Genomic DNA, 20856 nt, shown 5'->3' with positions numbered 1-20856 from the left:
TCATCTAAAACCTACCTATATTAACTGACGTATATTTAATACCAGAAAATATATGAGACATCAAATTCTATTATTTTAATTTATGAGGCTTAAAAGTGTTTTTCTTAAAGGAAGTTGCTCTTGAATATTTCTAAAGAACAGATTAAAATCTATTTCCTTGACAGAATATTAAAAAATTCGGATTTACCTGAATATTCGGATTTGGGATGGCATGTTGCATGAGCCAGGTGTTGGCCTCAGGCATTTACAAGAAGTTTTGCCTGCAATGAGTAAAGTTCCTAAATGTACAGCTAGATGTCCTCTCTGAGAGCTGGACAACGCCTTCTTTGACCTGAGTCTACCGGATCGGACCCTTAAGGAAAAAATGGTCTTTATGATGCTGATGCGAATTTCTCCTTCCAGGGACAAGAGTATAGCCTTAGCCTGGTTCCCCAGAGACAAAGCATTTCTTTTGGTAACTGATTTTTAGTTTTCCATGGGGATGTGATGGAAATGGCAAGAAATGGCCTTACATGTGGCAATTTCACAGTTGCCTTCAAGCCTCTTCCTCTACTTCCAAGCCCTGTGACTGTAAGAAACACGGGTGGGTACAAAGTTCTTTGTTCAGAGACAGCCCCATATGGATGAAACACGTTAAGGACATGTTATCACTATTACCTGAAGGTTTCATAATCTCTGAACTTTAAGGAGCATTTAATAGCCTCAGATTAGGGTAACTAAAAGCAACCCCTGGAGGGGAAGTCTGCTGGCCTGTTCTCTGCCTGTTCCGTGGCCTACAGAGCTCAGATTCCTTCTCTGTTCAAGTATTTCCCTTAACTGTAAGAACTCTCTGTAGTGTTAGCTCTTAGATCCTAAATTTTTGAAAGGGACTTATCTTGATCATAGGCGGCCAAAGTAAAGGGAAAGGCTTAGTGTCGGTTGCTGTCACCATGACATGCGATGGTCAGTGGGCTATGACCGTTATCTCCCTGGCTTACTCAGTGCCTGGCTGCCCCACGTCTGTGACCAGGAGGGAGGCGGTGTGTTGGACATGGTCTGCGAGGCCCCCAACATGGCTGGGTCATCAGTGATAATCTGATTAAAGGGGATTAAAGGGTCTAAAATGATGGTTGTGCATCTGATAAAGCGTTGGTGGAGACAGAGATGGTGCAAGTTGTTTCTCCAGACAGATGGACAAAGAGGCTCAGAAATCTCACACTGATTTTTAGTTCAGGTCCACTTCGCAGCAGCCCATTGGAGAAGTCTCCTGGTGAAAATGACTTCATTCCCTTTGATAGGTAAAAGTTATGGTTTCCAATTCTATCTTTATATTTATATACTGCTATTGTCCTAGTGCCTCTGAGTTCTAACAAGTCATTGCCTGTCATTTAAAATAATGCCTTTATTAAAAATTAAAATGGCTACTGGAGAAAGCTAAGAATAAGTTCTAAGGAGTTACTTCTAAGAGGAAGAAGCTCTAAGTGAACATGAAGAATTTGTTAGCTATGAAGATGAATTTCTTAGGATATGGAATAAGTAACTGGATCTTCCTTCTCTTGAGGCCATAAAAATACTTGGACACAGGCAGGGGATAAATGAGATGGGCTCTCAAGGCCATTCTCTGAGCCCTGAGCTCCACGAATATGTCATAAATGGGGTTTGTGGGAACAAGAGGGCTCCAGCATTATCCCCAAAGGCGTGGATCCTACCAGGCTCCTCGAAAATGTCCTGGGGCAGGGAGGCAAATGAATACAAGGGACAACGTCACCCATTAGCCAGACATACCTTGAAATAGTCGATAAGTGCTTTCGAATACTTCACAGCATGATCCCTTTTGAGTCGAAACATCCGCCAGTAAAGGAGAGCGAGGCATCGGTAACTGCAGCAGAAGAAGAGAAACCAGCCCTGAAAGCATGAGCGTGTCCTTTGCAAATGTCTGTAAGTATATGACCTTCCTTTTGCTCAAAAGATATGCTCCACAGTTTCGCGGAGTTACTCCCTAAATATATTTGCCATTTTCGTTCATTATTAGCTTTATTACTTTCTTGGGGCGCGAGGCTGGCCATTTCTTTCTCCGCCACTAGAGGGCAGGGTCTCTCCGCGAGAGGGGTGAGCAAGCTCCAGCGCGCAGCTTCCGCGGCTGACTTTCAGAACAGACCCATCTGACTTCCCTCTGACTCCCTGGACGCCTGGCAGCAGCGCCTTTGCTGAAAGACCAGCCTTCCACCTATTTTTATTCCTTTACTTTTAAACTACCTTACTGGATTATGATTAGTTCAAATAAAGTAACAGGTATGAAGGTCTTTTATAAACAAAACCTCTATGCTGAGAATAGTTATTATTTATTCTTTTATATATCATTTGCATGTTAGCATTCTTTCCACTTTATATATTAGTTATTCATCACCATTAATTTATTAATCCTAATATGGAACTTAAAGTTCAAAAAGAGCACAGAAAGTATTTCCTGACATATCTTCTTTTGCTTGGTGCTTTTTGCTCATAATTATTTGCTAGGTAACGCAGGTACAGTGCCGACGTGCTAGGTCACCAACATATCAAATGCAACCTGATGGCTTCTCCTTAGCGCATCGAACTCCAGATGATGCGATGATGCAAAATGACCTGCGACCCTCTCTTTTCTGTATGTTGCTGTTGTTATTTTTTTTTTGAGACTCAATTGTCTAACTTGCAAATCAGGTTCTAGAGTGAAGTATGAACCTTCAGAGAGCAAAAATTTTGCATCCCTGTCACAGGAGGAACCAATAGAGAGGTGTCTTGTGATTTGGGGGAGTGCAGTGAGGTGTCCTAAGGAGTTGTAATGAGGAAAATTATTATTGTAATCAAATAATCATTATTATAGTTATTATAGGAAATAATCTATTATGTGCTGATAAACATTTTAAAAGAAATGTTTTTGTTATCAAAGTGTAATGAACTGCTCCTCAGTTCAAGATGCTGAGAACTTTAATGCATTGTCTTGATTCAGTCATACTAAAGTAAAAAGACAAATTATTTTGATTGCAACTAAAATGTTAAACACAAGAAAAATTACATTTGGCCCAATTCACATTCAAATTATTCAAACACAGACCTACCTGATTTTAACACACACACACACACACACACACACACACACACGCACACACACACACAGAAAACCTTATCCTTGCCTAATGGACCTGCCCATTTTCAGTCGATAAAGGCACATCATAACTAGTGTAGATAGCAGCGAGCAATGGGGTGGGCTGTGCCAGGCCACTACTAGATCTTAGGCTTTGCATGGTAGAAGGCAGTAGAAAATGTGCATTTCAGCACCTGGTGTGCCTATGAAGACACACAAGGCTGGGGAGGCTATTTTAAGCTGATAGGACGCACTCACCACAACGCAGCCAGCTGTTTATCCTCTGGTGTGGCATTGGGGCCTGAGTGGGTTTTTAGTCTCATGGCATACCTAGGGGAAAAAAAAGCAAACCAAAGAAAGGAAAACTAAAGACATTTAAAATAAGCTTTTTTATTAACAATAGATCATCTTCTATGATGGGAGTTCTCCCTGCCCAATACTTAGTTTTCTATTGTGCTTGCTCATAATTCTTTCCTAAAAGCTAGCTGATGCTGCCGCCCTGTTTTCCTGAAGCATTATATTATTGTGATGACTAGAATAAAATGACTTTTATAGCCATTTAGCAACTTTCTGCTCTTTAACAATATAAGTTAAAATGCTACAGATGGTTGAGAGAGTTACCAGTTCGAGCATTATCCACGTATATGGCGACACATCCATTTTTACAAATTTTGATTTATGGCTGAGAGGCTGACAAGATGGAGGCAAAATTCAATCTTTCCAGGCCAATCTCCAGAAAAAATATTCATTCCTTGTACTCAGATGAATGCTTGGATTTACCTTTTTTTCATTGTGATGGAACAATTACTTTGACAGCAGTGTAAGTGTCCTGGGTGCATAACTAGTGGCTTTTACGAATTTCACTTAATCCCACTTATATCCTGGAACCAGGGGGACTTGGGCCATTTCTTTCTCCAACACTACACTAAGTTTTTGCAGACTCTTTGAGAGCTGAGGCAGTATGTGGAATGGTCAGGGAGCCCTCTGTCCAAATTCCAGTTCAGACACTGATTAGTTGCCAGAGCTGAGACAAACTAACATCTTTAAGTCTCCATTTCCTTAGTTGCAAAGTAAGAGTAATACTGCTGACAACACAGCATGTTGCAGGGTTAACAGAGATAGTGTCTTCTCCTTTTGGGATGCCAAAGACACACATGTTGGGTCTTTTGTCATTGTTCTTGAGGCTCTATCTTTGTTTTTTTCCAGTCTATTTTCTCTCTGTTGCTCAGGTTGGATAAATTCTATTTCCTGTTCATTGATTCCATCCTGTCATCTTCACTCTACTACCGAACCCATCCAGTGAGATTTTTTTTTTGTTAGTTTGGGCAAAAATTATTTTACCTAATGGTATTAGACATTATCTAAAGCAGTTGAGCTGGCTTAAAACATAAGTGATATGACAAAAGTTCTCAATAGGGTTAATGAGTGGAATTTTCTTAATGGTTCTTTAAAGAGATATTAAAGACATGCCTTTCTGGGTCTCTACCATGAAAGAAAAGCATCTCTTGCCAAACCCTTGGTGTGCTCCCATCAGAAACCCTGCTTCTGCTCGTATTACATGTTTTAGCCTGGGCTGGGGGATGGTGCTCATATCCAGATATCAGAACATAAACATGCCAGGATATACTCAGACGGGGCATCACAGGATTGTTTTCTTCCTAAAATCTCCCTGCGCTTGCTTTCCTTTCATTAAACACTCCTGAGTCATTTACTGATGGAGTCAGGATTGAGATTATACTGACCCAAATCACATACAAAAAAAGCAGCATAGAGGTGGAATGAGTTAAAGATCTGTCACTTCCGAGCTGGGTGAAGTGGGCATATCATGTGTCACTCAGCCTCAGCCTCCTTCCTGCGGCCAGTTAGGGGTTATTGAAGCTGCGCCCCCTCGGAGTGGGATGCGGAAATCCCTTTCTTTTGGAGATGGACACCGGTTCTTGGTAGCTGATGCGCAGCTGACTCTCTTTTCTCTGTGTTCAGAGGACTCACACGTGCCCCCCCACCCCCGGCCCCCAGCAAGAGCACACAGCACTGACCTGATGAGCTCCACTGTTTCCGAGTACATCGTGTAAGGGGATTTGGATTCCATCGGGCCCTGCTCCATCGCATTTCCACACTCGATGAATGACAAGGCCGCCTCGGCGTAGTTCAAAGCCTTCCCAAACTTTTCCACCTGAACAACAGGGTTAATATAGTGTCTTCCTTAAGTACATAGTTTTTTAAAATGCCATTGTCACATAGTCTACATGCTCTGAGAAACCTGACTTTTGAGTTCCAAAATGCAGTGAATGGAGCTGAGAGAAAAAATAGGAGACTTCCTTCTCTAGTTATCTTCACAACTACCCACTGGTTTAAGGTAAGTGAGCGAATTATGTACAGAATCGTACCAAACTCATATAACGACTGCCAATCAGAATTGCTCAGAACTTAGCAGTTGCTCTAATTTCTGTTCCCTCTTTCTGACACCTAATGGCTTGTCAATGTTATTCCTTGTCATTCTATGTGAAGCTAAATCTTTAGCAAAGCTGGTAGGTCTGACTCTATATAAGAGTTTTCATACTTTTTTTGGGGTATACTCCAACTTTGATGGTTTACGACCTTCATTATTGTCTTTTAATTATCTGTGACATTTACATCTCTAGGCCTTCCTCTTACTCTCTCTTACTCTCTCTGTCTCTCTCTTTCTGTGTGTGTGTAATTATTTCTTTAAAAGTTCAGGATCTCATTTAAGGCTGAGAATAAGGAGAAGAAGGAAGAGGAGATAAAACTCAAGGCACTATTTCAGCTTAGCTAAAATGGGACATAGGGTTGAAATTTAATAAAAAACATTTTTTTTAGATTCTATAAGGTTGTCTAAATTGACATAAATTTTTCGCCACATCAGCAAGAATCAGCTTTGCAGTCTTAGGTTCTCATAAACCTAAACTTACATATCGAGTTCCTGGTTCCATCCACTGCTACTCTCTGTGGATAAGTACACATCCTAAGTTTGAAAAGCATAATTTCCCCAGTTTTCAAATATTCATTCATCAATCAAAATGGAATTACACAGATACTCTAATTATTAATATAAGTCTTGCCTCTAAAAAAAAGTTCTCACTCGTAAGGATACCTTAGAAAACAGAAACGTAGAGTGAAACTCCCTCCTCATTAGCAAATCGGATTTTAAAACAGCTTACAACCCTAATCAGCTATTGAGCAATATTTCTTGGCAATATTTTAAGATTTAGGAAGTCATTTCATTCAATAAGTATCTTCTGAAGCACCAAATCCTGTGCTATGTGCATTTGATACACAGGAACATATAACACATCTGGAGAGAGAAAGTATGTATCCATAAGACACTTCATAGTGCAAGGTGGTCTGTGATGAACCAACAAAACGCAAAGCAAGGAGTCTGGTGCACAAGAGATGATGAGAAGGGAACAAGTGATAGGGCTGCAAGGAGGGTGGGGAGGTCTTAAGAGGAGACCTGAAAAAGACACTGGGAAAAAATGATTTGGCTGGATTTGGGAGTACGCTAAAGGTGTGAGTGTGCAGGATATTGAGAGAGCGTGTAAGTATGTGTGAGCTGTGAGTGTGTGTGAGGCTTGACAAGGACAAAAGCCCGTTAGCTGGCATGAGCAAAGTGTGCTTAGAGGTCGGTAGGGGACCAGCCTCCAGTGGTGGAGTGTTGGGTTGGGTGAGAGATGAAGCTGAAAAAATAACCCTGGTGACCTTGGGGTGATTTAGGTAGAAAATTTCATTCTGCTTTAAAATTCGATGCTCTTCTCTAATAGTGACCAAGCCTCAGCTTCCTCAGGTGACCAAAACTTTCCATCGGAACTACACCTTCCATTTCCTGTTTCATTTCTCCTGTACACTAGTGTACCTGGGCAGCGATCTTCATACAAATTAATATTTGATGGACAACATCCAAAGAACTGGGAGAGGGGTACTGTTATGATTTCAATATCCTCGACACTGGGATAACACGATGAAGGGCATTTGAGATGTCTCATTCATCTCCAGGTCCCCGATCTCAGTTATAAACACTGGAGGGCAACAGAGTTGGCTTTCCCCAGAAGGAAGCAGGCCCCTTGGTGGAGACTTGAGATGGAATAACCATATGATCTCTTTTAGAAAAGAACAGAAGTTTTTTTTTTTTTTTTTAAATCTAATGCCTGAAAAGCTTCAAACTTTCCCAAACAGGAGATTCTCCAAGGAAAAAAGTTATTTTTTGTAAACATCAAATCACGGTGACTTTAGAGTCTTATGTGCAGTATAACAGTTTCTGTGTTCATTTTGGCAGATAGAAATGAAGAACACGAGTCTTTATGAAAAGGGATTAGATCCTGGGACCAACCCAAGGGTTGGCCAGGCTAACAAGACAGAAAAATGCATACCTAGATTTTGTTTTTAAAGGGAAAAAATACTGCCACCCACTGACTCCACTGCCTCTGGTTACTATTCAAATCTTAGGACTAAATGAAAATATTCATTTATCCAGGGCTTTCTCCCAGTCAGATATTATTGGTTGAAGCCATAATTTATTGGGCTATGAACACTTAATTATATAACATTTCTTCGTTTAACAGACCCAGCCATCCTTGTAATAGATTTTATAATTACCCCAGCTTATATTGCACCAGTCATGGAGGTACAGTACAAACATGATTCGGAAAGAAAAGGAACTCACCATTGCATCTGCTTTATGCTTCATCCGTTTGGCTTCTTGCATAAAATAATCTGCACTACGCGGCCTACAGGAGAGGATGCTATTAAATGCCATTACTGTGGAAGTATGAGATCTTTTGAAAGAAAAAATAATCTTTCCTTTTTCTCAACCTTGAATTTCAATATGAAAACTCCCCTTACGATGGAATCAGGTGCTTTCTGCATTTCCAAAGTACTGCCCATATATAAAATACCACAATTACATTTCCTTAAGTTAGCAATTCAAAGTGCACTCATTATATGCAGATAGTCTACCTTTACAGTGTTTTTAACATGGTTCCCCAGTACCTAATTGGTGAATCAGATTTTTTATTGCATGGTTAAGAAAACAAGTGAAAAATCTTATTTCAAATGATATTTACACAAAATAATCACTTTTTAATGTAAAGATTGCTAATATACCTTGTAATAATTGTATAGGTATGTATGGGTGAGTACATTTATTATTACTCTTATGAAAATCAGTGTCATTTATATGCATAAATGGGATCTGGAATTGTATGTATCTATATAAATAATTATTTTAAGCTTCATGGTGAGTAATAAAAAGAGGTGATGCTGTATGAGTACATTCCAGTTACAGTGAGCTAATTGTAAAATGATGCCTACCTTGTAACAATGCAAACAGTGGCATGTATTCTCTGGAGCTCTGATTAGCTAGCTGGTAAACATTAACAGCAGACATGTGCATTATTAAAGCAATAACCCTGGCCAGCACTGAGTCTGCTGGGAGATGAAAGTAATTCATTCAGAGATAGATCTGTGTGTAATGACCCCAAATCACACCAAGCTGCTCATCAGACAATATCCTATAAATGCTCTGATAGATTTTTAAAAAAATCTGCATATTTTAGGTGTCATCAGCCTAAACTTTTTTTGTATTACAGGTCTTTATGTAATCAATAAACTTGTCCCATTCATGAATATCCAGTATAAGCCAGGACTCCCTGAAAAGGAGATAAGATGTAACTAGCGAAATTAATCATGGATCGTTAAATTTATTGTCAACATGCTAATTTTGAACTGCTTTCAGATTCTCATGGGTCTTTCTCTTTACTGCAATATTAGGTAGCCAGAGCATCCTTTTATCCAAAAAAGGTCAAAATGCTTAGAAAAACTACAAATACCATGTTGATAACATTGCAGTCCAAAACTACTATCCTCATTTTAATGGTTTTAATAAAACAAATAGATAAACCAGAATCACAGCAAATAATTAGTTTTGGGTCATGGGCCACAAATTATTGACGCAAAAGGCATTGGTTTTCTGTCCTTAGCTTCCCCACAAGATATTGTCAGGACTGTGGTTCCATGCTGGGTGTGTTTAACTTTTCCAACAAGAAAATGATGACCACAGTTGCAGTATGTATAATGAAACTCCTGCCTCTGGCTCATCATCCTGTTATCATTCTTTCTGCCACTAGTCTGCAACCTGCCATCCATGTTGGTGGGTCTTCACTGGTAAGTGGGGCTTGCAGTTTCCTTCACAGGAAGCGCCTGCTCCTACCAGCTGTCTTCTTTAGCTCGCCTCCTAGATGTCCATACTTCTCCATTTGAGTGGCTTTTTAGTAGCACTCCTCCACTAAATGATGATTTTCCTCCTTTGTCCACATACTGACCTTTGAACACATACCGACTGTTTGTTTGGTCTTTGGTTCCAACTCTGGCAATTTACATTATTTTCATTGTTGTTATTGTTTAGATTGACAGTAAGTGGCAAGTACAGAGAATTCCCATATACTTCCTGCCTCACATGCCCACAGCCTCTCCCACCATCAACATTCCCCACCAGAGTGGGCCATTTGCTACAATCCAGGAACCTACTCTGACACACCATTATCACTCCAAGTCATAGTTTACATTAGGGTTCACTCTCAGTGTTGCACACATTATGGATTTTGATAAATATATCATGACATGTATCTGCCACTGTAGCACCATATAGAGTAGTTTCACCACCTGAAAAACCCTCTGTGTTACTTTCTGGTTGTCCTCGTGTTTCATGCCTGAAGTGGAAGAGCAGACTCACTCCCAGCCCAAATCCAAATAAGAGCCCTGGGCTTCAGGTGGGGGTCCCAGAGTCGACGTCTTCAGGAGAGGAGTTCAGGATATCCACCCATTCCTCCCCTATTCTCAAATGCTCTGAATGTATCCTTGTAAACGTTCCTTCCCTTGTCTCAGTGAGACATCTGCCACAGAAGTCTAGGCTCTCATCACCTCTCTTGGACTTAGTTTTACTCTCCTCCAATCTATACTGGGCTTTAACTGCTGACCAATGTCTGTAAAATATGGCTTTCATCACATCACCACCCTACTCACAGACTTAAATCAGTCTCCAGTGCCCATGAAATCTCAGTTCAGGCTTCCAGGAATCTCACGCAGCTGTCTTGCCCATGTCACCTGCTCCCCAAGGCCCTCCATCACTGGGCTGTATCCTTACTGTTTTGTTAACATGCCACCCCCTACATTAGGAGCTTGGCTCACTCTCTCCCTCCCACCTGCAGACTCTCCTCTCTGCTCACTCACTGAGTGCCTACTATGTGCCGAATGTCACTCGTCTCTCAAATTCTATTGCCACAAGGCTTTCCTGGTAATTTTGGTCCATGTCTCTGCTGACCTCAGGTACCACTTCTTGTTTACATTACACTAATGGGCATTTAATTATCTTCTGACCAGTACCGGGCCACAATCACTGCATAGCGCCGCTGTACAGCTGGCACATTTTCAGCAGAAACTACACTATTGGCCTCTTTGATCTTTCCCATCCTGTAGTTTGAGGCACATGAGAGAAGGTAAACAGATTCTCCTTGAATAGCATTCTGAGCTTCGAAGAGAGTGGTGGCTTCTGATGGGTGCAGCATCAACGAGCCAGAGAACATCTCCATGGCAACCTGAAATTCTCTACATCATTATCTGCTCTACACTCTAGTATACGAGTTCACTCCTTTTTTTCCTTGCCCTGTTAGGTAGGCCTTGTCACTAACGGGCCATCATTTCAAATGCATTTTGTTTTCACGAAAGGGGTCTCTTGGTGATAAGCTGTGGCATCGTCATTTTTGAGGCTTCTAAGTTACCCTTCTGGATAGCTGTGGCTCCTAATTCCTAATATGAGATCTTCGATAAATGTTGTTTTTATCCGCAGCATATAAATGCATTTTTAAAATCTGATATGGAGGCTAAGTCACAAACTCTCACAGTAGTGTACATGGATAAGTAACGCATCTAATTTTCTGACTATATCACAGCAGCTCCAATGGAAACCTGAGATGCTGAAAAAATGTACCACCAAGAGGCCATTTATGAACACATTAGTTATAATTCTCATCTTTGCATGTAATGGAGGGCTCACTACATTGAGTCACTGAAGATTGCCTGATGATTGGCCCATTTCCCCCTTTTAGGGGATTTCTAGTGCCACGCTCCCAGATTAGATCATTGTAAAGGAAGGGGGCCAATGGGACATCATCCAGATTGTCCATCAGTGCAGTGGATGCATGCTGTCATGAAGGCGTCACTTCAACAGCAAGTTCAAGTCAATAGGAAAATAAAATTGTTGTCACCACAGTAGTAGTTACAGACTGTAACACGGCAAAGGCACTAAAATGAAATTAAATTATCTCTGTTCAAACAGATGTGTCATCTATTTGCATGGAAAACCTAGAATTTTTGTTTCTCATTTAGATAAGAACACTCTTCACATTGTTTCTCACAGCGATGGTATTTTATGAGGACATATGAGCAAACCTAATGAAAGTTCAATTAAACAGCATACGTGTAACTCACTGTGTATCTTAGGTGCTTCAGAAATGTAGCTTGAGTGACCTAAAAAGGCTAAGCTTAGCCGTGTCTACCTTTGTTCTAAGCGCTCGCTGCCATAAAAACAGTCTGTGCACTCGATCCAAAGAAAATCCTTTCTTCGCCTCACAGTCCCACCGCCCCCGCCCCACACACAGGGCCTTAGTCCTGAGCAGCAACGGGGTGTGAGCTACCCCAATAGCTCTTCTGGCACAGGATGATGAAAGCAGCCTTGTTTTTTGTTTTCTTTTGTGTCTGAGATAGAGTTGGACGGTCCCCCATGGCGAGGCTGGCAGACTGCTTTCCATAATTCCTACCTCTGTGACCCCTCCCCCACTGGCCCCTGGCAAAACCAGCCTGTTTTGTGAAACCTGGCAAGGATGGGAGGCTCAATGTGTTCGAACAAACAGGCTCCTTGGCACAGCAGAAGTCTGGGTAATTTTCTTAGGGAAGTTGAAATCCAAATCAGGCGAATAATAGGCAGCCGCAGAGCAAATGAATTCATCATCTGACATCATGTTGGCTTGTCATCTGATAAGCCCCAGAGGTGTTACTGTGTCCTAAGATTTGAGATACTTTCTCCACAAAGAAGAACATGCGAGAAGTTAAGTGATTATTTTGATGCACTGAGTAAGTGTGACAACTGATGAGGGCTCTTCAGAGCCAGTGGCCCTGGTGCTGGCACTGGCTTCATGAGTGTTTCTCAAAGGAAGCAAGTGGACTGCATTTAGGCAACAAGGATTCAAACACAGCTTTTGTGTCCACAACCTAGATGTTGGCTGGGACCCCAAAGCCCCTGGAACCTGGCTTCTAAGGTTGTTCATTCTGTCTCTTATGGGCCAACGGGTCTTGCTGACATGGCTTCTCTCTTGGCCATGCACAGAAACCAGCATGTGCTTTCCGGAATGTGCAGGCAGAGCATGGCAAGGTGTTGTCATTCAGTCAAAAACGACTTTCAGGTGGAATGGAAACTCATCAATTCGATGGCTGTTCTTCTCTGGGTGTGGCACTTAACATAAAATGATTTTACAAAACCCTTAAAATGATCTGAGAAACAAGATTTCAATTGGGGAGATCTGGATTCCCCATGTCCCTGCCCTAGTCCTTTCTTTCTTTCTCTTTTTGTTTTGGTTAGAAAGAGAATAAGGGCCTGGCTGAGAGATGGGGATTTTATAACAGAAAAAATATTCTGTATGAAGAACACTAAGGCATACCAATGATTTATCAGGCAAGGTGGGGTCCAGCTTTGAAGCAACCAGGAAGGGGAGACCCTTGGGAGGACAGCGATGACCATGGCCAGCCCACCATGGGAGCACCATGCCTTGATGCCACATCGCCTACCCAGGGATTCTAGTTGGTGTCCTTTGAATAAATTGTGCTGCAAGAGATCTGACCTTTTACATACAGCAAATGGTCCTTCCCATCCTCTATAAAACAAAAATCCTCCTAGCTGTGAGACTGCCAAGCGTAATTATGGTATAAATGCCAAGTCGTCTTCTTTTTCCACCAGTCACACCTCACATGCTGGGGCCTTTAGTGCCACATGGCTGAGAGGGTCTGTTTCTCAACGGTGGAGGTTTAAGGAGCTGGGCTTCCCTTACTGATGCCACAGGGACAGATGGGACGTTTGGTAGTTTGCCTGAACGTGTGGATGGTGACTGACTCTTCCTGTGAAATATGGGCACATTCTTCTGAGAGCAGCAGGCAGTTCTGGCACTCGGGGTTCGCTGGCTTCTCAACGCAGCAAGATGGCTGGTGGGATTGGATGCTGGGTTTTCCAATCAAGTGCTTCACCATTTAGCTCCGCTTAGGATTTCTGTACTGAGAGGCCTTTATGACACAGTTGTTCTCTCTCGATTTTCTCCAGCAAGAACTCCTCGTCACTAATTAAGACACCAAGTATTTTATGGCTCATGGCTTCATATTAATAAGATCAGTTTCTTGCCTTTGAGTTGAATCAAGTGCTGTCACTCATTGACATAAATTCTTAAGATTTTTTTTTAAACAAAAGCTTGGTAGTCACACCAGGGTCACCTTAAAACTGTGGCTGTCAGGTAGTGAATGTCATGCATGGATAAATGTCAGGGGAGGAGGTGTGGTCACACTGCCACCAATCTGAGCCTACTACTTATGCAGAACAAGGTGATCTTTAAGATAAGTGTTATTCTGTTTGGTTCAATCTGTATCCTGAAGGTACGAAGTGGTACCTGTCTAACTGGTAAGTAACAGGAAAAGGGGCTTGGAAGCCTGTGAATTTACCTGCATGCAGGTGCCTTACATTCATGGCATGGTGTTGCCATCCGGTCAAAAAAGACTTTCTGGTGGAATGGAAACTCATCAATTCGATGGCTGTTCTTCTCTGGGTGTGGCACTTAACATAAAATGTTTTTATAAAACCCTTGAAATGATCTGAGAAACAAGATTTCAATTGGGGAGATCTCGATTCCCCAGATCTGAGCTATTGGGGTAGCTCAGACCCCGTTGCTGCTCAGGACTAAGAACCTAATTCAGCTGAGTGCATTCAACACTTGTCACTGAGCACCCAATGGATTCAGCTGTTGTCTGAGTTCGATGTTTATGCAACCATTAACGAGTATTTATAATACAAAAGAATGAGTTTGTTCTTTTTTTTTTTTTTTTTAGCCACATGATGCGGCTTTAAAAATTAAATAACATCTGTTACTTTTTGGATCATTATAACTGGATTCCCATCAACTCTACTCCACTGCTAATTCTCTAGTTCTTTCTTTTCTTTTACTGGTAGCCTCTCTTCGGTCATTTCACTGCTTATTGACGCCTTCAAGTGAGGAGAAGTGAAGGAAAGTGACAGGAGTCAGGTCTTCATCTGTCAGTGAGGCTGCTGGTGGGGAAGCTGCTGGTGGGGAAGCTGCCGTAGAACACGAGCAAGGAAGGAGCAGAAGGTGGCTTCATGGTCCCTGGGGGCCTTCCTGGGGGAGCCACCCATGGGACTCCCTCTCCCCTGAATTAGCAACTGAGAATTAATTGTGTATCGTAGCTCCTGCCACAGCACCTAGAGCTTCGTTAAGTGCTCAGCACATGCTAGTTGAACCTAGGAGACAAATTATAGGTGACTTCATCGCCCAGTGATCTCTTAAAGACACTTATTTTTATTGTTTCAAGGAAGAGACCATGCCTAATTTTGCTTCTCAAGCAGAAGAACCTTCCTATGGCTTTCTTAGTTCAGTAGTTGAGTGGCCGTTTGAGTCACACATTTATTTCACTGTTAGGGATTTTGATTTCAAATCAGTTGGGACACAGGGCAAATGAAACAGGATGTCGCTCTCTCCAAGTGATGGACATGTAAGAGTGCTTTTTTATTCTATTAGATCTATGTCCATAAAAGGTGATTATTGTCGCTGTCAGCCAGAAAAATTAGACATGTTGCTAATGGGAATAACCAAAGATAACAGCCTCCTTGTTGATACATGTAGTGACAAAATTTTATTAACCCCGGCAGACTGAGAAATGTTTTCTCTTGTAAATAGTCTTGAGAAACTCCAGCTCCAAGTCTGATCATTTAGCTGTTGCTGATTCTGACTTTGCTTTCTGGTTCACACACTGGAAAATTCCTTACATTTTAATTTTCTCTGTGTGTATGTGTGCGTGTTGTGTGTGCGTGTGTATGTGTGTTTAAATGCCACACCCATAGCTTCACCTACTGGAAACATTTAACATTTCGAGCACCTCAGTGTATAACATACTTTGTGTATGACCAGGTGGTTAGATTATGACTTCTGAACGCAAATTTCCACACTGCCATTAAACATGATTCTAATCTCCTGTTTTCATAAATGGTTCAAGCTCACATGAATAATTTATACCACCGAACTCTAAATACATAGGTAGTTGATCAACTGACCGTAGTCTCATAACAGGGCCCTGCCCCAGGGGATTAATGATGACAAAAGGAAAATTCTGAGGTGTCCTAAACTAAATTACAGTGTGGAGAGTGGGAGGAAGAGACCAGACCAAGCAAGCAGCTACTGGCTGTGGGCCAACCAACAGCAGACTTCTCATGCTCCTGGATGTGTGTTGGGGCTCCACCCCGCCTCTGCATGCACTTTGGGACTGCTGCTTGTAACCCATCAAAGGTAACAAATGGTTCTTCCTTACGGACTGTGCATCTGTCCTAGAACTGCTCTTGCTTCTTTCAAAACAGCTTACGTCTTTCTTCTCCAAAACATAAGGTATAAAAGCACCCATCAACTCCAGGATGGTGACGTGTGACCTGCTTCATCCAGCCCTGCTGCTGGTGAGTTAGACTTCATGCCCCAGGATCTGCTCCCTTTCTGGGGAGCATGTGGCTCAATAAACCCTTTCTTTCAGAAAAGCTTTGGGCCAATAACGATTTTTGTTTAACTGTGACCACCTCCTTTGCTGCTTAGAGCAGTGGAGAAGAGGAGGAGGAGAGAGGTGATGAGGGCCAGAAGGAGAGCGAGTCTGGGATTGAGTGCAGCTGCAGCAGCGACAGGAGGAGAAAAATACATGTCCTCCCAGGCTACCCGCAAACTTTTGTAAATCCAGCTATCTTGGAACATGTTCATTAAACGAAACAAAATATTGTGGATTTAGCTTTCAGTCCCAAAATTCTGTGCCCAAATGAGCTTCCTGAAGCCCAGGCAATTCCCGAGGACCACAGCTTAGTATTCCATTCCTTGGACTCGTCTACAGAGGTGATGAACAGACCTTGTCTACACTTGGGTGAAATTAGGGTGGGAGAAAAGGGGAGGAGGCCGAGGATGAAAGAGCCGTCACTTCTGCACGGTGCTTTCATTCCTCCAGATGACCACCCTGAGGAGAGATCACCTAACTGGACCCAAGGAGAACCGCCGGGAGGTGGGTGTCACGACCCTCATTTTTTCTGGTAAGGAAGCTGGATGTGTAGACATTTAGTGTCCTTTAATTTTCCAACTTTGGGCTTAGTGGTTTATCATCTATCCTGAGCTGTACTGTAAGTTATCTGAAGGCAGGCTTTCCCATTGTCACACGCTTCCCCACCCCAAGAGTTAGTGTCGTGCCTCACACAGACATGCACTGGTACTCGGTGAACAGCCAAAGTCGAAACAGGCATCAAGCTAAACTCTTGAAACCATACTTCTGCCTTCTAGGTTTGTCCTTGACACATTTTTTCCCCTAAGGGTCTAAATAATTTTCAGTGCCATTTTTACCATTTCTCATTTGTCTTTTTCAGCATCTCAAGAACGTTCTAGGGATGTTATTTTTATTCATCTATTTCTCCTGTTTCTCCTCTTTTTAAATTGATGCTGGGAATGGAAGTAATAATTGGGTTTTAGTGCTAGGACTGGGTGAACAAGGACAGGATATTTTTTCCTGTATAAAAACTGTTTATACTGTCATTAAGAATATATCATTTTAGAGGAAGAGAGCCTTCAGGAGCGAACCACTATTATTCTTTGCTTGTTATAATTTACAAAAACAAAAAAGCTTCTCTTTCAGGTAGCAGACAGCCACTGACAGCCCCAAACACAGGTGCTCAGAAATGTAAGACTCATTAACACCCAAATGCCTTCGCTTTCTGATATCCTGGATGCAACCGCATTAGCACTGGTCGTTATAGCCATTCAAAAGTCCGGCCAGGACCCAGGGGTCCAGTAAAAGTTAAGGTGCAAGTCCCTTTGAGAGGGGAACATTTAACTGACCAAGTCATGTCGGACATGGCTACACTATAATTTAGATGCATGTAACCCTTCTACATGTGGAGTTGTCATTTCACCTTGTTCCTCAGTGTGTCAACAGATTTCACACTTACATATCGTCGAAGACAAGTCTCTGCCTCTTGCAGTCCTGGTGGCTGTTGGAGCCAGGAGACCATGGCTCTGTCTGTGGCCGTGACTTATGGACAGCATTTTCCGAATTGTTGTGAACCATTTTCTGAACAACAAACAATACACGGTCTTTGAGAAACTTGCCCTCTGACTGGGTAACAGGTTTGTTACCCAGAACACCTTGTGTCTGATTTTTTGTTTAAGTAAAGAAAAAGAATGCATGCATTCCAGTTCTCAAGCTGAGGGCTATCAGGTATGGGGTCCAGTGTCATTCTCACCACACTATCATGAGGGAGGTCACTCACAGATGCAGAAACTGAGGCTTGGCAAGGTTAAGGTACTTGCCCAAGCGCAAACGGCGACGGTGGGTGGAGGCCCAGGGCTTAGCATCTACTTTTCCCAGTTGACCAGACCTGCGTTCTCCAAGTTGACTCTGCATCAGCATCAGAGACTGCTGGGCCCCATCTCCAGAGTCTCCAATTCAGTTGGCCTGTGGTGGGGCCTGAGAACATGCATTTCTAACAAGTTCTAAGTGACGCTGATCCAGGGACCAAGCTTTCTGAACCACTAAGCTGTAACTCATGGTTCCTCAGAAAAGAGAAGTCATTCAGGCCGCCAACTGACTAGTTATCATTTACGGTCTGTGAAGGTTAGAAAAAGCCAGAGGGAATGACTAGATACTAAAATGTGTTTTTGGTCTATGTCCATGCTACCCTGAACGAGCCCGATCCTGTCTGATCTCAGAAACTAAGCAGGGTCAGGCCTGGTTAGTACTTGGATGGGAGACCACCTAGGAAGACCAGGTGCTGTAGGCATAAAAAATAAAATAAAATGTGTTTTTGAAAAACAACACTATTGATCTGGGGAAAACTTAAAAAATCGTATTTCCTGGGGATACAAATATTTACGGAGCACTCACGGTATGCTTAATACGTGGGTCAGAACACAACTGTTCACATCGATTCCTCTGAAGTAATTAAAGTAGAGTGTATACAAATGCTTCTTTAAATATGGACCACTTCCACGTGCCGATCAAGCCTTCTTGTAAGAGCCTCTGGCACTCTGTGCGTTTCCTTCTTGGCAGGCATGGTAACTAATTATGGATGTGTGTGACCCCTCAGCTAAGTCACTCTAGTCCCCAGCCAGGCTAGGGTTTCGTGTGGGAGGGACCGAATCTATTAGATCATCGTTGTTATCTCCACTGCCTGGCACACAGCAAGTGCTTGCTCGATAAACATGTGTTTCGTGAAAGAATAGCTAAATAAAGTCTGTAATTTCTTTTTATAATTGTTAGCACACCATAGTTGCTTGTGACATAAGGGTCTAGAAGCAAAGAAAAGTTTTGTTTGTTTTTAAATTTGAATCGTAGCTTTTTATTTCAGGTTTTTCTAGTGTGGTTCTCTCAGATCCTGCAGCCTAGAATTAAAGGTAATTCTTTCCAAATGAGGGTACATAGGGGGTTAGCTTCCTGATGACACGGTAAGATTTAGGCTCTTGTGGGAACTTCTCACAGCGTTTTTACATCTTTTAGTTCGTGGGACAGAGTATTAAGTACTGCCTCCCGCTACCTCTCTGCAGGGTCCTATTGTCGTGTCTCATCACTCCCTGCCTCACAAGCCGGCTGGTTTTGACAGGCAAAGTAACCTGAAGAACTCAGTGGGGAGAGTTTGGAATGAGCTAATGTGCCCCACAGGATGCCTGGTCCAGGGCCACCCGCTGGTCAATAGAGGGGGCAGTAAAGAGGAACTAACGAGTAGTGTTAGTTGTACAGGTGTCCACAGGTGTTGGGTTCTTTAAATAACACCATCTCATTTAAATCTTATGACACTGTTTTGCAAATAAAACAGGCTCTAAGAGATGAAGCAGGTGGCCCAAGGTCACGTGGCCACTATGATATAAGGAGAGGCAGGCTGTGGATCCCAATACCCTGCCCTCCCTGGCACGAGAATCGCCCTGAAGAGGTTGTGGGAAGAAGGGTGGTGGCGGGGGTGGCCCATCGTGGCTGCTACACTAGTCACCAAGGGCAGAACAGGAGCCCTGAAATCTTGGCCTGAGGTTCCCCATTCCAGGTTTAACTGTCCCAGGGCAAGGAGTCTTTTCCAATGAAAAGGTAGGTTCGTCTAAAACTCCCAATTCACTTTGTCTCCAGATCATGTTGCTTTGGGGTGCTTTCTTTTCAGGATGAGAAATGAAATCCTACAAAGAGCCTTCCTCAGCAGAAGGACCCTCATGGGGACTGTCCCTCTACAGCTCTCCTGGGCATGGACTTCCCACGGCAGCCAGGGGGCACCTTTCTGGGACCTCAGGCTGGTGTTCAGACTGCTGGGCTAGAGATGAGGAGCGGGTGTGCTCAGCTTCATTTTTACTTTAATTGGGACAGGAAGACACCAACGCACCGTGAGTTCTCCGCTGTGAGGCTGCAGCTGGTTCTCGGCCTTGTGCTTTTTGTTGGAGGGGGCAGAAGTGAACAAACCGCCACCATTGGACCTGCTGGAAGACGTCAGGTCCTCGTTGGAGTGTTTGTGTTTAGAGGCATCAGAGAGGGGTGAGATCGGCGACCGGAGCATTTTTTCATTTTTATTTATGGGTATTGCCAAGCTGAAAAAGGAAATCGCAGTAATGGAATGTCACACAGTTGGCACAGGGAGAGGTAAACGTTTTATATATGACCCAAACCTCCTATTTAAAACCTGCTGGCAGGAAGATGTTTAGGGGGAATTATTATACCAGGAAACAATTTTATGGCATTAGGGCCATAACAAACAATAAGCAAATTTCACTCATCGTTTCTTTACTCGTCCTACAGGATGGAGAGTAATTCTGGAGTTAAACGACTAAGAATAATAAGACTTTCATTTTCTGAGTTTTTCATCCAGGAATCTCAAAATGCACACAGCTTTCTATTTTCCTAATAAGCATAAGCAGCGAGTAATGAAATGGCAAAGTCAATCAAATGATATGTGAGTTCACCACTTCCGCAAGGACTTTTGCTAATACCTGATCTTGTACTAATTATATGAAGAATAACAGGATCATAGAATAACCTGCAAAGCAAGAAGCAACTTTCGAGTGTTGGGTGTCCAAGCAAGCCAGGCATTGATCAGAATTAACACAGAATAGAAACTGTCATCAGAAGTTATATTTTCCGATTTCTAGCTCCTTATTTTGCTTTCAAAATGACTGTCTATAACTCCCCCCAAAATTAATCATCAGAGAAGGGGAGTTACTTGTATTCAGCCTTTGCAATTCATATTATATTGACAGGACTTTCTCTAAAAGTTAACTTTGAAAAAAAACTGGGAGAAAACCACATTAGCCTGAAATAAAGTTAATCATTGCTAATTTGGGAGGCTCATAGATAAGAGTCAGTTAAGAAAGGTAAATCCATTTAACAAAGATTTAGTTGTTATTCTTGCAATTGGCTTTTTAATTGCC

General features: G+C 42.4%; 1 protein-coding gene and 1 pseudogene across 1 annotated transcript in view; one reads left to right on the top strand and one right to left on the bottom strand.

Moving 5' to 3' along the window:
• The window catches only part of AFF3 (AF4/FMR2 family member 3), a 397189-nt gene that overhangs the window by 6583 nt on the left and 369750 nt on the right, over window positions 1–20856 (bottom strand). Inside the window, exons 15-20 of the mRNA XM_015592714.2 lie at window positions 19818–20019; window positions 17406–17527; window positions 7782–7845; window positions 5140–5276; window positions 3362–3433; window positions 1765–1858 (exon numbers count right to left, since the gene is read on the bottom strand). Of these exons, the coding sequence (XP_015448200.1) occupies window positions 1765–1858; window positions 3362–3433; window positions 5140–5276; window positions 7782–7845; window positions 17406–17527; window positions 19818–20019 (691 nt within the window). The remainder of the gene's footprint in view (window positions 1–1764; window positions 1859–3361; window positions 3434–5139; window positions 5277–7781; window positions 7846–17405; window positions 17528–19817; window positions 20020–20856) is intronic.
• LOC112483253 lies at window positions 18118–18236 on the top strand (annotated as a pseudogene).

The sequence above is a fragment of the Pteropus alecto genome, unplaced genomic scaffold (genome assembly GCF_000325575.1).
Source record: "Pteropus alecto unplaced genomic scaffold, ASM32557v1 scaffold186, whole genome shotgun sequence".
NCBI classification, from domain to species: Eukaryota; Metazoa; Chordata; class Mammalia; order Chiroptera; family Pteropodidae; genus Pteropus; species Pteropus alecto.
This window is presented reverse-complemented; position numbering and strand designations above follow the sequence as displayed.